Raw genomic sequence first — 15,925 nt, forward strand, 5'->3', positions numbered from 1 at the left:
ACCACTGCTGGAGTGAGAAAAGTAGCCATAGCTGGTTCTAGGAGGCCGGGGAACAGAGGCAGTAGAGGCCTGGGCGCTGTACGATGACGGAGGGTATCAAAAATCACAGAAGTGGGAACCACTGGAGTGTGCAGCGTGATATTCAGCTTTTTTGCTCCCCTGACCAGTACATCGGAGAAAGTCGCGAGGTCATCAATTGGAGAGACTCGGGAAGGAGGCGTAGAGGAGTAGGTCGGAGAATAATCTCGGTAGGACGACCTAGACGAGGACGACCTTGTGGAAGATCTTGTACGCCGCCTCTTATGGGACCTGTCACGTTTCCTGCTGTGACTGTCCCTGGACCTAGAGCGATGTCTTGATGGAGACCTCGGTCTTGGCCGGATTGGAGATCTTGGTTTGACCGGTGTCCTTGGTCGCACTGGAGAACGTGATCTGACTCGAGATCTCGGCCTGGGTGAAATCCTAGGACTCCGAGGAGATCTAGCTGGTTTGGCTGGAGTCTTTGCCTTAGAAGGGGAATATGTACGGGAGTAATCCGAGCCCGGACTACTCTGTCCAGATACAGCCCCTTGAGGATGTCGAGAAATCAAGCTGCCCGCAGATCTGGGTGAAGATTCTGGGGAGACCTGCATGATGTTCAAGCCAGGAGATGACGATTTTCCTCCTGAAGTCTTAGAACCAGGGGACTCCATCTCTGCCATCGCTTTATCCCTCGACGGCGAAATCCTCGACGTCGAAGACGTCTGGGTGACTAGTGGCGTCGAGCGATGCTGAGAACCTCGACGTCGATCCGGAGACTTCGACGTCGATCTCCCTCGACGTCGATCCGGTAGAGATACTTCATGACGTCGTCTCGACGACGACTCTCGACGTCGTCTCGACGACGACTCTCGACGTCGTCTTGACGATGATCTTCCTCGACGGCGACCTTTCCTGGCGTCGCCTTGGCGTCGAACTCCTTGACGTCGAAGGATGGGATCTGACAGTCCCTCTTGACGGCGGCCCGCTAGCCAGCGGCGACCTAGATGCCGTCCTAGCTCTCGACGTCGACGGAGACTTAGAAGTAGCAGCAGCCATAGACTTCGAGCCCGAAGCATGGTGCCTCGACGCCGACTTACTTGACTGCGGCGGAGATCTTCGACGTCGTGAAGATGATCTGGGTTTTTTCGACGGCGACCTCGACGGAGTTCTTCGACCTTCATTCCTCTTTCTGGAGATAGGAGAAGTGGAATGACGCCGTTTTTGGCCGTGCTTGCTTGTAGGAGAAGATCTAGGGGCTGTGGAAGCACCCACCTGGTGACTTTTGTCCATCTCCTGCATGGCATGAAGTCGAATCTTCTCCCTGTCGCGAAGAGTTCGACTTTTAAATTTTTTACAGTGATGGCACTGATCAGGAATGTGTGAAGATGGAAGGCACACAATACACACAGAATGTGGGTCAGTCAGAGCCATCTTTTTGTCACAAGAAGGACATTTCCGGAACAGAGCAGGCATTCTGACAGGAAATTCTTGTGGGTTACCACAGAAAAATAAATCAGAAGCCTCATTTATTCAAAAAAATGTCGAAATATAAGAGAAAACTCTCTCAAAAAAGCAATTTCAGTTGAAAGCTGAAGAGCTCAAGCTCCAGGATCCTCACAGAAGGAGCCGGAAAAAAGAACTGACCCAACTGTCACCTGTGGTGCATCATGGGAGCAGGGGGTTGCCTTCAGGTCTTAAAGGCACGGTACCCCTACTCTAATGCCTTAAAGGCAAGGTGTCAGTTTTCTTTGTTTGCTTTATACTCTACTGAAGCCTACTGGCAAATGCCTGCAATTACAGGTTTTTCCTATGGCAATAAAGCATTGTTGTATACAAATGTTTTCTGCTCTTTTCTTCCTTAGGTTCTGGAAGAGTACTACTGTATGTATGTAATTTTGCGGCAAATTTTGCCAGTTGGGAAATGTTTTAGGCTGCAAATATGTTTTCACATATATATATATATACACACACATATATATTTATATTCTCCAGCTGAATCTCCAGCAGGGAGAAGATATCTACAAATTCTATGCGCCATATCCTCTCCTTGACTGCCAGGGGTATAAGGCAGGCTAGCCCGGTGGCCCTCGTAAGTGACGCCGGGCCGGGGGATGGCCTGGTGTAGTGGTCAGTGACCGGACATTCCGGTTGAGTAATGCCTGCATTAATACTGTATCCCATGCCGCTACTGGGGATCCCTGCGCTGTTTGCGCCACCTGTCCCTGTATTCTCTCCTGACGCGCCTGGCCTGGGTCGAGTAGATGCCATGTTTCCTCTGCGCGCTGAGCTTCTGGCCTTGCTACCCCCTGAGCCCCATCACGCGCTGCAGGTGCCAAGGACCTAAGACACTCTTTCAACATGCTCGCCATTCGCTATGTTTCTGGTAGCGTCGCTGTGGTCCCCTGTCCTCGGTGATAAGCCCTCGCTCGGCCGTTCCTTCCTCAGGGGCTTCTTCCTGGGGGCCTTTTTCTGCGGCGTGATCCTACGCTTCTTGGGTGCGGCCTCCTTTCGTGCTTCTGGGACGGTGCCCCCGTCCTGCTCCAGGTGTGGCTGCAGCCACTCGCTGCCGTGGATCGCGATACCTCCTGGATCCGTTTTAGCAGTTCAGCGACTTCTTCTGGCTGACCCTCAGCCATGTTCCCGCCCTGGGTACTGCTGGTCTGGCCCCCACCGCTTGTGATGCAGGTCCGCTGTGAACACACTGTGATGTGGGGACCCTGGCACCAGCAGACAGCACAAACGTGAGGGCTTATCTGCTCGGTTCCCTGGAGGGGCACGCTCGTGCAGATGCTCACCTAGCAAGCTGTGGCGCCGAGCGGGGCCACCCTGAGTGCCCTCGTTCCGGCCAAGGGCTCTCCGCCGCTCTTTTATCCAGCAGCCGGTTAGGTGGGCGTTTCTGTTCTCCCCGAGGGCTCTCCACCGCTCCTTTAGCCAGCCGTCAGTAAACAGCGTGTTTCCGTTCTCCCCGAGGGCTCTCCGCTGCTCGCTACTCAATGCCAGCAACTTGTTCTATTCCGGCGGAAAACGCAGTGCACGTCCGGGCCTTTCCTGCTCTCTGTGAAGGTGCTGGTGTTTCTCCCGCTGGTCGCGCTGGGCTCGGCTCCTGTCGGCGCAGCTCAGGCGGGTGATGAAGCAAGACGAGCAGACGTTTCCGTGCTCCTTGCTGACGTCGCACCGGTCCCCTGCTTCCTCCGATGCTGCGCTTCTTGTCCGCACAGTGCCCCCCCGCCTCCTTTCAGCGGCACAATGCGCGCTGGACAGGCGAGGTGTCGAGGGCTTGAGACGGCCTTGTGAGTAGTCCTGGGTTCTTGGCGCACCGATGCTCTTCACGTACCACGATGATCGTCTGTCCTCCAGCGATGATCCGTCATCAGCTGGTCGCCGAGCAGAGCTTCGCCTCGTCGCCTCGTTTTCAGCAGAACTCCGTTGGTGCGCCGCTTGCCCTGCTCCACGAAGTTGGGAGCTACCTGGGCGAGCGGCGGCTTATATTGGCCATTTCCGCCAGCCTGGGTTTCAGGTGGTACCCCCTGATAGGGGGGGTTCGAACATTGCGGTGTGCGCCCATTGGTCGCCTTTTGGCGCCATCAGGCACTCATCCTTTTTGGCGGGAGGCATTCCCCTTACGCTTGCTTCTGTGCGCTATAAAACGCCCAGAACCGTTTTTTTCCACTCGGGGGCACGGTGCGGGTTATGGCGCCGGCCCCTGAGCCTCCCCCCCCCCCCCCTTCGGGAGGGTGAGGCGGCCTCTGCAAGAACTGAAACAATATCCAGCGCCCCCTTTGCAGAAATCCGCGGTGACTCACCTGTGTCGGACGGTCCCAGAGGAGGGCTGTGAGTCCCACAGAGCCCAGGAAGAGGAGAGCAATCAAAGGGCTAGGAAGGGAAACAAAGTGCGCAGCACAATAGCTGTTCGTGCACACACGCTGATGCACTGAGCATGCGTGCTGCCATCTTGCCTGGGACATGGGCGGGGATGGAGTGCGCGGCAGTACGGGTCTCCCGTGAGCTGAGGGAGCCCGCGTGGAGCGCACCCCGCAGAGAGAAGTCCCACTGAAGCCGTTCCCGGCGCCTACGCGGTGAGTGGGGCTTAGTTGGAGGGAGGGGGGGTCTCTGTGCGCTCGTGTGTATGTGCGGAGGGGGGGTGTCTCTGTATGTGTGCGTGCATGTGCGCTCGAGTATGTGTGTGCGTGTGTGTGTCTCTGTCTGCGCATGCGTGTTTGAAAGCAGGGGGAGGTGTGGCTGTGTGGTACAGCTTTCCAGGAGAGGAGACAGGAGCTGGGCACAGCGAGCGCATTCACATGCGCATGGCCCGCTCAATTCCGACTCTTGAAGCGCGCGGCCAGCTCCTGTCTCCTCTCTTGGAAAGCAGAGTCGCTGACAATAGGTTCTCTGGCGAGACCGCGTTTTGCGTGGTTAACGCCACGAGACCTAAAAACCTGAAGCTAATGTGAACTCATTAAGGAAAAAAAATAAGTAAATGACGCCTTCAGTAAAACCTAATTCTTATGTGTAGTTTGTTGTAAAAACGAACATTCTCTAGTTTAAATTGTGTTACAGAATCACACTCTGATGCAAGATGTTATAACAATATGTGATAAAGGCATTTTGAATGAAGACTCCGAAGATATATTCAGCTTATTACGAGTATGAGAATTTAGCTCTTCAGCTCTTTGCAAACTACTTTTGAACAAGATTATATTCCAATAGCTTTACTGTGCTCCTTTTTAGGTCTCGACCTACATAGCGCGCATGCGCTACATAGGAGAGAGACCTGTAGACATCGCCACAGCTTCGGGGGCAAAAACATGCATGCGTTGCATTGTTTGCAATGCAACACATGCACAACTTGGCGATTTCCTTGTGGGAGCGCGCGGCGCCAAATGGTCGCACGCTCCAGCAAGGGAATCGCGCATGCCCCCACCCCCTGCTGCCAACTTCACGGCCGCGCTGCTTTACTGCCGCACGGCCAATGCTTGTTTTGTTTCCAATGTCGTAGTTCTGATCGCGCCATATTGTGACTGGCTAGAGCGCCTTTGAGCCGAGCTGCACAAATGACATCAAAGTACAGCGCTGTCCTTTTCCTCACCTTCAGTTCCTGGTTGCGGAGAGTGTTCACCATGTTGTCGGTATCTGCCCGTTCCAGGCCCTTTTTTGCCCTATCTGGCCGCCACCTCGCATGCCGTAGCAGGTCCGCTGAAGCCACTGGTCACCGGTGTTCCGGTGGGGGCTGAGAAGTTGCAGCTGCTTGCAATAAAGAAGCCCCTCCTGACCCGCGATTCGCTTCTCGAGTGGGCCTAAGGCTATCGTAGGCATCAACAGTGAGAGGATACTGGTGGGGAGTGTACTACACATGGTGACCCGAAGCAATAGAGAGCCACTAGATGAGACGCAATTATTTAAAAAAACGGCTATGAGGTGTTGGATCAAGGTCACCGGCTAGTGTTGTAAATGGTCCCTGCTGATATCCATCGAAGCACTTTCAGGCGAAAAACTTGACGGGAGAAGGACATACATGACTGTATGCTCTTTCGCCTTCTACAATTTAAGTTTGCCACTTCAGTGGTTAAGCATATGCACACGTTTAGTTTTGCTGGTAGAGTTGCTACACGTTTCCCAAGACTATATAGAACACCCATAAGAGTGTATGCAGTAAAAGAGTAGATATTTCCTCGATCCAAAACATATGTCTGTGTTTGAAAACATAGGTTCAGATTAGCACTCAACTGTTCCGCCGATTACCCTTCTAATTGTGGGATTTTATTGTACATTGAATATATTGTTTTGTTTAGAAATGGACTAATTCCCCAAACACGTGCAGGCAATAATTCGCTACTTACTGCACCAGGTGATCTATGGGTTGGTGGATTTAAGTGATGCACATAGTTTAAGAGAGCTTGTCCACCTATTTCTTGTACTCTGGACATCCCTTTTTATGTCGAAGTCTACCAGACAGTACAGCTGTAGATTTGCCAACATCTTCAGACATTAGGAAAGCGTCCTGGTAATAAATTTCGCCCGTTGTTTACCATTGGGTTTGTAACTCAATCTTGCTTTCTATTTGTTTTAGGCTGTCCAGCTCTAGTTCCTTTGCACAAATCCTATTCACTGTATTCGTCCACCAGTTCTCCATTTCTGTTAACATGCCTGTTCTTATCTTGTCACATTTGCTGTGCATTTAAAGACAGAGGTCAAATGTCAAGCTATTTCTTATAAGGAATTTGGTGCTTAACGGCCGCGCGGTTAAGATGCACAGCACCTTCAAGAACTAGTAAAAGGCCAAGGAAGCATCACTGGGGCTAAACTCAGCGTCCACCACCAGGCCCAGTGTACTTTTGGATGCTTGGAAAGGCAAGGGCTGGGCTCTGAACGCAATGGCCAAATCTGCAACTGCTCCCAAGCTCCTAATCCCCTGTATATGCTTACAAGAGTGCACAGCAGTCAGCGTCGCTATGTGCCAAGTTCTGCTGGCAGATGTAAATGTCCCATCCATGTCCACCAACTGCATTTTAGGCTGCTACTTAACAAGAGCCCGGGGCAACCACCATGCTGTGCAATCCTTCTCCCGTTTAATGGCACCCTTGAAGCCAGAAACTAGCGCCAGGTCCCATTAGCACCAAGGCAGATATGTTATCGCTTTGCTTTTGAACGCTACATCTCACTGCTCAGCACCACCTCCAGCAACCACTGTGCTGAGCGGCTCCAATGCCAGGAATTCCACTTGTTATCGAAAGCTTTAGCCACAGGAGCTGTTGTGCCCATGACTTGAAGACACTTCAGGAGCCAGACCTCTCAGGCCCCATTCAACTGAATACGCCGGACTGCTCCAGGAAGTTACCAGAGGACACTTCTCACTACCTATTCCCTCCAGTGGACATGTTATTGCATATTGAGCGGCACAATTTCATATACTTGCTCTGAAACTATTGAAAACTTACTGAAATGCAGAAAACTACACAGAACCACTGACAGACTTGATGTTCTTTTTTCATGTATAGTCTGTCTTCCCTCTCTGCGGACTCTGCAACACTAAAGTTAAGTTGGGTCATTCAGGCTAACCTGTAAAATGTATAGCTCAGAGGCCTAAGAACTACACCCTCATCTGTGTCTGTTGTAGCACAGAAACAGATCTCCCCTTTCAAATACTTAAGTTCTTGCCTGAATAAGTAATGTCTGTATTGAAGTAGACGGATTCAGAGAAAACACACATTGGCATACCAAATAGGTCTCGCCTTTCTAATGTCTGTATTGAAGTAGACGGATTCAGAGAAAACACACATTGGCATACCAAATAGGTCTCGCCTTTGGGACCTTATAAGTGTTTAGCCATGCAACACTTGATGTTGTTGCACCAAGGATATTGTGCTGGATAACTAAACACTTATAAGGTCCCAAAGGCGAGACCTATTGGCTATGCCAATGCTTGTTGTTATTGTGGTTGCATTTGCTCTTGTTTTACTATTACTCTTAGTTAAGGGGCTGGTTTCTGTTGATTAGGGTTCATGTCATCAAGCGTAAGGTAAGTGTGAAGACAAATTCTTAAAAAACGACTTTAACCCCTTCCATGCTCATGACGAGCTCAGCTCGTCATGCAGTACACTGCTGGGGTGCTCATGATGAGCTGAGCTCGTCATGAACAATGGGATTTAAGGGCCTGCAGCACCGGGGGAGAATTGCTATAGCATTCAAGGTGTTAATCAAATATTGCCAATATATTTGTCACAGTTATAGCATTGTGTAACTGCGCTACATATATCCTTTGGTTTATACTGTAATAGAAAACAATTCCTTTCACCATAGTAATCCTTGCAGATATACTGCATTATAACAAACCCTAAAGGCCCTTGAAGATGCAATTTGTCACAAGAAAGTAGAAAAAACTAAAATATATGCAGGCATATAGAATACAAAATTTACCATTTTAGGGGGAGCCAAGACTAATATGACAAATCTCACTTCGCAGGAGTTTTCACCCCAGTTCTGAGGCCTTTCTAATCGACTGATGCAAACATGACGTCGCTGAAGTGCTTTTATAGTGCAACTGTAAAATGAAAAACAAAAAACAGCTTACTAATTGCATAAATATTTATTTTGTGGTATACTTTCAGAGGACAGCATTCAGGACCACAGCTTCTGTGTAACAAGAACAAGAAGAAAGCAAATGTTTTTTTGAGGTAAGTGTAATGACAAGATTTTACATATGAAACTAGAAGAGAATCATTTAGTTGCCTACCTGTGTAATCATCATAATGTGGATAGCCTGAAAAGTTCACTTAACAGTAATAATGATTATGCAGTATAGCATCTTCATAAAATACATACAAATATGTCTCTTCACTCGTGTGCAAGTCCCCCAAATCACGTTTTTCTAAACAGAAAAACTTTGAAACTGGTGTTGGATAGAAAACATTCAATGAAAGAGGAAAACACGGTCACTGTGGGAAGCAGGTCACTGCAGATTGCCAGACTGCAGTGAGGTGAAAGATGGTCTCAACTGTGAGGAACAAGTTAAATTATATTACTAAGCATCAATTCCCATTTTACTCTACTCGTTGCTTACTGGCAAGGAGAGAGGGTTTCTATGAACTTAATGAAACTGTATGTGATGGAAAATTAGGATTAAAAGTAAATAACAGCATTTTCCATTGTGGGGCCACAATTAATAGCCAAAAGCAATTAACAGAAAATCATGCTCATTGCCACTAGAAACTAAGACTCAAGACAACAAACTCTTCAAGTAGCCAAATAAACTATCAGGCTCATGCATGCAAGGTCTCCAGTATTGGAGATGCCCATTCAGTAAATCAACACCTAGTAAATGCAGTAGTAAGTTGAACAATGATTCTCACAAGTAACATTAGAAAGCATCTGCGACCCATGTTACCAACCTGACAGCTATTACTAATCAAACTTGGTGACCAATCATTTAGAATGATATAGGGTTGAATCTTATCCCCTAAGATTTCCTTTTTCTCAGAGCAGAGGACTCGGTCGCTAAGTCCTAAAATGGCTGCAGTCACATCTTTGTTGATGTGATGGCAGACAATCAGACCAAATCTTTGTAACTTTTTGATTTGCGGATCGTCCACGGCGTGATATATACTATTTTCAAACTAGAATTTCTCCACTACTGAACGAATATACAACATAACAAAAAGCATGCTTTTTGGACCAAGTCTAGCTTTAAAAGTTAGTGCATAGTTCAAACGTTTTGTGGCTGTGTTAGTTTTAAGTTTTGTCTATGGAAAAATGAAAGGGAAAAACAAGTTTTGAGAATTCCCCCCTCTCCCCATCCCTCTACATCTTATTCCTGGTCCCCGCTTGATGGATCATCTCAAAACCTTTAAGGTCCCAAGTACCCAGTGGTGTCTGCCACTGAGTAATAAATACATATATATTTTTTAATGTAATATTGATGCATTTCTCTTTTGAGGGGGGGCCCTCCAGCCACCTTTTTTTCTTTTTACCCATACCACCCTTTACCACTATCCACGTCTAAAAAACTAAATTTAGTTCTACCAATATTTGTAATATATATACATACTTACTTTAAATGACTTACCATGCGTGGCAATGGCATCTGCGTGGTAAAGGCACAGTGTGTGGTAAAAGCGGTTTCCCCCACACAGGGGGCAGAGTGTTGCAAAGTGTGTGTGTGTATATATATATTATATGTATATACATACGGATAGGGTGATCGTGAGAGAGATAGAGATGGATGGATAGAGATAGACAGATTGATAGACAGACAGATGTTCACTGACTGGAAAAACAAACTCACCTCCAACACACAGAGGACAAGTGCTTGGAGGCAGCAGCTTCAATTACAGCAGCGTAGTCTGATGGGAGACATTGTGCAGGTGCCTCAGCTAATCACTAAAAGTCCATTCGGGCACAACTGGGCAAGAGCCTTGGGCTTGGTAAGTGTCAATTCCTTACCAGCACAAGCCCCCTGACAGACAAGTTACTTACCTTCGGTAATGCTTAATCTGGTAGTGACATGATCTAACCGCGGATTCCTTACCATTAAATTTCCCAGGCGTCAGACTGGATCAGGAAGATTTTTCTTCGAGCAATACCCTTGGGCGCTAGTTGGTGGCGGTCAGCTCCGAATGACATCCTCGGCATTGTTAGTGAAGTCTGCATCACCTATACAGGCGCCAAATTGGTGCGCTGATGTCAGTTATTTTTCAAGCTAGAAACGTAGAGCCATGAAGTGTATGGACATTGGTATGTTTAAAAAACATAGAGCCCAGATAGGGAACTACCTTGACTCTAGAAACGTGTCTGCAATGCGGGGAAGAGGGGTGGGTCGGTAAGGAATCGGAGGCTAGATCATGTCTCTATCCGGTAAGGCGTAACCAAAAGGTGAGTAACTTGTCGATCTGCAGGAAGACCAATAGCGGTGGATAAGAGACCAGTTGTTGAGGGGCAGGGAGCTGGTAGAGTGAATTTACAGCGAACCAGCCAGTTAATATCCGTAGCTGAGCCAGCCGCACTTGAGTTTACCCCTCCAATCACTCAAAATAAAAAGGCCACAGTAGACCCGGAGGGTACGCCGGCTCCTATGTATGCAAAGAAGAGCCGTCATGCTAACCTTCCTCCTGATTGCGCACCATATGTGGTTGTTCTCACAAATGTTCCCCCCACTGAGTTTTAACTTTTTCAGTCCTAGGAGGAATCCCATGATTCATTAAAAAATAGAACAGTATCATGGTTGAACAAAAACTGTGGGTTTCCAGTTACATTTGTTGACCAAGTTTTGTCAACAAGGAGGGTTAAATGGATTGGAACATCCAGAAAGACAACAAATGGAGATTGCATAATTGTCAACTTCAAACATCCACAACATGTTGCCACAGTCCTACTAAGAGCGGCTTCTATAGTTTATACTATGAATAGTAAATGTGTACGCCCACTTGGATACTTCTATACCCACTTGATCAAAGCCCCACTGAATCCTGGGTCATTCAGACCATTTACTCCTATTCAGCCACCGACCCCCAATGGAGCATATTTGTACAATGTTGGTAACCAGTGTGGGGATGGGTTTAATATTGCTACACAGAATAGATTTGACACACTTTCAGGTCTTGAGTCATGTGATTGACGTGAGGAACCTGTGGGTCAGGGAAATGACAAATTGGAGGAAGTGGGATGCACAGAGACAATTCATGTAAAAACGAGGCAGAACAATGTAATCTCATGGAACATTGCGGGCATGGGCACTAAGATGGAGGATTGTAACTGGATCAGGTACATTAAGCAGTATTAAATCATCTGCCTGCAGGAGACCTGGTCTATTGAATGCAACCACTTTCTCGAAGGGTACAAGGCTTTTTATGTGCCTGCAGCACAAGTTACTACTTGTGTAACGATATATCTGTAAGAGACATTAGTTAGTATTAGATTCCTTACCTTAGAATATCCCCAGGCGTCAGACTGGATCCGGAAACTTTTGCGTAGCAGTACCCTTGCGCGTCGGTAGGCGTCTGCGGCTCCGCGTCCGTCGTCTGCGTCGTGGGCGCCGTGATGACGTCGTCGGAGTACTTAGACGCCGCCTCCGCGTGCTGACGTCAGTTCTTAGACACAGCTTTTCCGCGCCAGAAACGCAGAGCCATGTTAAAAACCAACACTGGTGCCATTGAAACTAGGGCCCTAAAAGGGGACAACCCTAACCCTAGATATTGGTTCGCAGAACGGGGAGGATGGGTGGGTCGGTAAGGAATCTAATACTAACTAATGTCTCTTACAGATATATCGTTACACAAGTAGTAACTTGTGCATCTGAAAGAGACGTTAGTATTAGATTCCTTACCTTAGAATAGATACCCCAGCAATACCAACCCCGGTGGTGGGTCTGCGAACCAATAATCACACCAGAAAGTCCTGGAGGACGGAACGGCCAAAGAAGCCATCCCCCCGGACTTGGCTGTCCAGGCAGTAGTGTCTTGCAAACGTGTGCAGCGATGCCCACGTAGCTGCCTGACAGATGTCTTGTAAGGGCACACCCCTGCCCAGGGCAGTGGTAGCCGCCGTCGCTCGGGTAGAATGAGCCCGCAGTCCAACCGGGGGCTCCTTCCTAGCCAAGGAGTAGCATGCCTGGATACACAGGATGATCCACCGGGAGATGGTCCTCTTGTGCACCGCTTTCCCCTTCTTAGCGCCCACGTAACCAACAAAGAGTTGGTCATCCACCCGGAACTGGCGTGTGCTATCTAAGTAGAATGAGAGCGCACGTTTTGGGTCCAGACGGTGGAGCCGCTCTTCCTCTTTAGAGGGATGCGGTGGCGGGAAGAAGGTTGGCAAGGTGATAGACTGCCCGATGTGGAAGGCCGTGACAACCTTGGGCAGGAAAGAAGGTTTGGTACGCAGCACCACTTTGTCCGGATGGACAGAAAGGAAAGGTGGAGTACAAGAAAGGGCCTGGAGCTCACTCACTCGCCTGGCAGAGGTAATGGCAACCAGGAAAGCAGTCTTCAAGGTCAGAAGGCGAAGAGGACAGTTGTGAAGTGGCTCAAAGGGAGCGCACATCAGAAAGGTAAGAACCAGGTTCAATTCCCACTGAGGCATCACAAACGGTACAGGAGGAAACGTGTGTGTGATGCCCTTAAGAAATCTATTTACAAAGAAGGTTGATCAGGCAGCCTGAGAAAGGCTGAAAGGGCAGAAAGGTAGCCCTTGATAGTGTCCAGAGCAGAGCTCTGCTGGGCAAGAGAAAGAAGGAAGAGAAGAACCTCAGAAAGAGGGGCAGCAAGAGGATCTACAGCCTTTGCTGTGCACCGTGCCACAAATCTGTTCCACCTGCAGGCTTATACCGACTTTGTGGAGGGATGCCTGGCTGCCAGAATGATGTTACAAACTTCAGGAGGCAAGTCAAATGGCCTCAACTGTCGCCGCTCAATCTCCAAGCATGGAGGTGGAGACTGGACAGGTTCTGGTGGAGGACCGTCCCATGCTGCTGCGACAGAAGGTCCTCCTGAAGAGGCAGACGAACCGGGGGATCGACTGACAGACTGAGTAGCTCTGGATACCAGTATCTTCTCGCCCAGTCCGGAGCCACAAGGATGACTTGGGCCCGGTCGCGCTTGATCTTCTTCAGCACTCTGGGCAGAAGTGGTATAGGCGGATAGGCGAACAACAGACCGCAACTCCACTCGCGACGAAAAGCGTCTCCGAGCGAGAGCCGCCTTGGAAATTCCAACGCGCAAAACAGATGACATTGCGCGTTCTCTTCGGTGGCGAATAGATCTAACCAAGGCTCTCCCCATCGCTGAAAGAGGCCTTGCGCCACGTCCGAGTTCAGACGCCATTCGTGATCCATCATGCACCGACGGCTGAGCTCGTCCGCCCTGGCGTTCAGAGAACCTGCCAGGTGTTGAGCCACCAGGGTCACGCCCTGGCGTTCCAGCCATTGCCAAAGGCGAAGAGCCTCTTGACAAAGGATCCACGACCCCACCCCGCCTTGTTTGTTGCAGTACCACATGGCGGGGTTGTTGTCCGTGAATACCTGCACTACACTCCCCCGGACAGAGGGGAGGAATGCCTTCAGTGCCAGACGAATCGCCCGGAACTCCAACAGGTTGATGTGGAGCCAGGTCTCCGCCGGAGACCAGAGGCCTCTGATCTCCGCCTCTCCCATGTGGCCTCCCCAGCCCTGGAGGGACGCGTCCGTCACAACCACGTGCTCCGGTTGGGGAAGGGAGAGGGATCTGCCGCTGACCCAATCGCGGTCCGTAAGCCACCACTGCAGCTGTCTCGCAGTGCCCTCCGAGATCAGGACGTGGTCGGATAGGTTGCCCTGATGCTGGGCCCACTGAAACTTCAGGTCCCACTGCAGAGCCCGCATCCGCCACCTGGCGTGATGCACCAGTAGGATGCAGGAGGCCATCAGCCCCAGAAGCCGCAGCGCCAACCTGACCGAAACCCAGGATAACGGCTGAAAGATGGGAATCAGAGCCTGAATATCCCGGACCCGCTGTTCGGGCGGATAAACCCGAAACCGCGCCGAGTCCAGTACCGCTCCGATGAAGAGGAGCTTCTGAGAGGGGCACAGGTGTGACTTCGGCACATTGATGGAGAACCCCAGCAGGTGCAGGAGGTCTGCCGTCGTCTGGAGGTGGCCGACGACTGTCTGGGGCGAGCCCGCCTTCAACAACCAGTCGTCGAGGTAGGGGAAGACTGAAACCCCTAACCTGCGCAGATGATCTGCGACCACCGCCATCACCTTCGTGAACACCCGTGGGGGGCTGGTAAGGCCGAAGGGGAGCACGGTAAATTGAAAATGCTCGTGGCCCCACCATGAACCGCAGGTTGCGCCGGTGGGCAGGCAGGACGGGGATATGAAAGTAAGCGTCCTGCAAGTCCAACGCTACCATCCAGTCTCCTGGGTCCAGGGCAGCCAGAACCTGAACCAGTGTCAGCATCTTGAACTTCTCCTTCCGGAGGAAGCCGTTGACGTCCCTCAGGTCCAAGATAAGGCGTAGGCCCCCGTTGCCCTTCTTGGGTACCAGAAAGTAGAGGGAGTAGCAACCACACCCTACTTCTGGCCCAGGAACGCGCTCGATGGCCCCCTTGGCCAAGAGGGCCGTAACTTCCTCCTGCAGAAGTCGCAAATGATCCCCCGAAACACGGTGGTTCTGCGGTGGCATGGCTGGAGGAGTCGCCTCGAAGGGGAGGGAGTAGCCCCTTCGGACGATTTGCAGCACCCACCTGTCCGATGTGATAGTGCGCCAGTGGAGGTGGTGATGGCGAACCCTGCCCCCCACTGGCGTCACATGGGCCTGGAAGCACGGACTAGGAAGGTTTTGAGGCGGATGCTGCGGGGTAAGGTGTGGACTGACCTCGCCGCTGCCCCCGACGGCGGTTCCCATGGCCGCCACCGCGTTGGGTATTGCCCTGCGGTGCGTGGCTGGCGGCGCGTGTGGGCGCACCCCTTCCGTGGCCACGAAAGGAGTGAAAGGCAGCCAATTGCTGGCGCTGGCCCGAGAGGCCTAAGGACTTGGCCGTAGCCCTGGAGTCCTTAAAGCGCTCAAGCGCATGGTCTGCCTTGTCGCCAAAGAGGCGACGGCCATCGAACGGCATGTCATGAGCGTGCTCTGGACATCTGCCGAGAAAGTTGGCGGACCTCAGCCAGGCGTGGCGTCTGACCGCCACCGTCGTTGCCATCGCTCTACCCAGCGAGTCAGTGGTATCCAGCCCACACCTGATGGAATACTTGGCTGCATCCCGGCCCTCCACAAGGGCTTGGCCGAGTTTGGCCAGTACCTCCAACGGACACTCTGGCAGCACTTCCGCGACCTTATCCCACACAGAGTGGGTGTAACGTCCCAAGAGGCAGGCGGTGTTGGAAGACCGCAGGCCTAGACTACGGGATGAGAAGATCTTCCCATACTGGTCATACCTCTTGGATTCCCGGTCCGGGGGGGGCGGACGGGAATGCGGTCTGGGAATTGGAGGTCTGGATGACCAGGCTCTCGGGGGTAGGGTGGGAGGACAGGAAACATGGGTCGCCCGGGGTTGGGCGGTGGCGTCTGGCCACGTTCCTATCTACGGGCGAACCCGTAGCGGGCTTGGACCAAGTGCCCAGAAGAATGTCGGTCAAGGCCTCATTAAAGGGCAGCAGAGGCTCGGCCGAGCTTGACTGCGGTTTAAGGACCTCATTGAGGAGGTTAGTCCTCACGGCCGCGACGGGGAGCTCAAGGCCCAAGGCCTTGGCAGCCCTCATCAGCACCACACTATATGTTGCCCCCTCCTCCGAAGCCACGGTAGGAGGGGAGACAAACCCAGTGTCTGGAGAGGTGTCCAGGCCACTGGCCTCCCCAAGGTCTCCTGTCCAGTCCTCATGAGACTGACACTCCCTGGTCAGAGGGTGCTCAGACCCCTCCCAGTCCTCTTCATCACCCAT

General features: G+C 51.0%; 1 protein-coding gene across 1 annotated transcript in view; it reads right to left on the reverse strand.

Annotated features, from left to right (window-relative positions):
- Nucleotides 1-15,925, reverse strand: part of SLC4A11 (solute carrier family 4 member 11) — a 1,943,806-nt gene that overhangs the window by 815,164 nt on the left and 1,112,717 nt on the right. The window contains exon 8 of the mRNA XM_078678714.1: nt 7,936-8,059. Within this exon, the coding sequence (XP_078534840.1) occupies nt 7,936-8,059 (124 nt within the window). The remainder of the gene's footprint in view (nt 1-7,935; nt 8,060-15,925) is intronic.

This window comes from Lissotriton helveticus, chromosome 2_2 (assembly GCF_964261635.1).
Source record: "Lissotriton helveticus chromosome 2_2, aLisHel1.1, whole genome shotgun sequence".
Taxonomy (NCBI): Eukaryota; Metazoa; Chordata; class Amphibia; order Caudata; family Salamandridae; genus Lissotriton; species Lissotriton helveticus.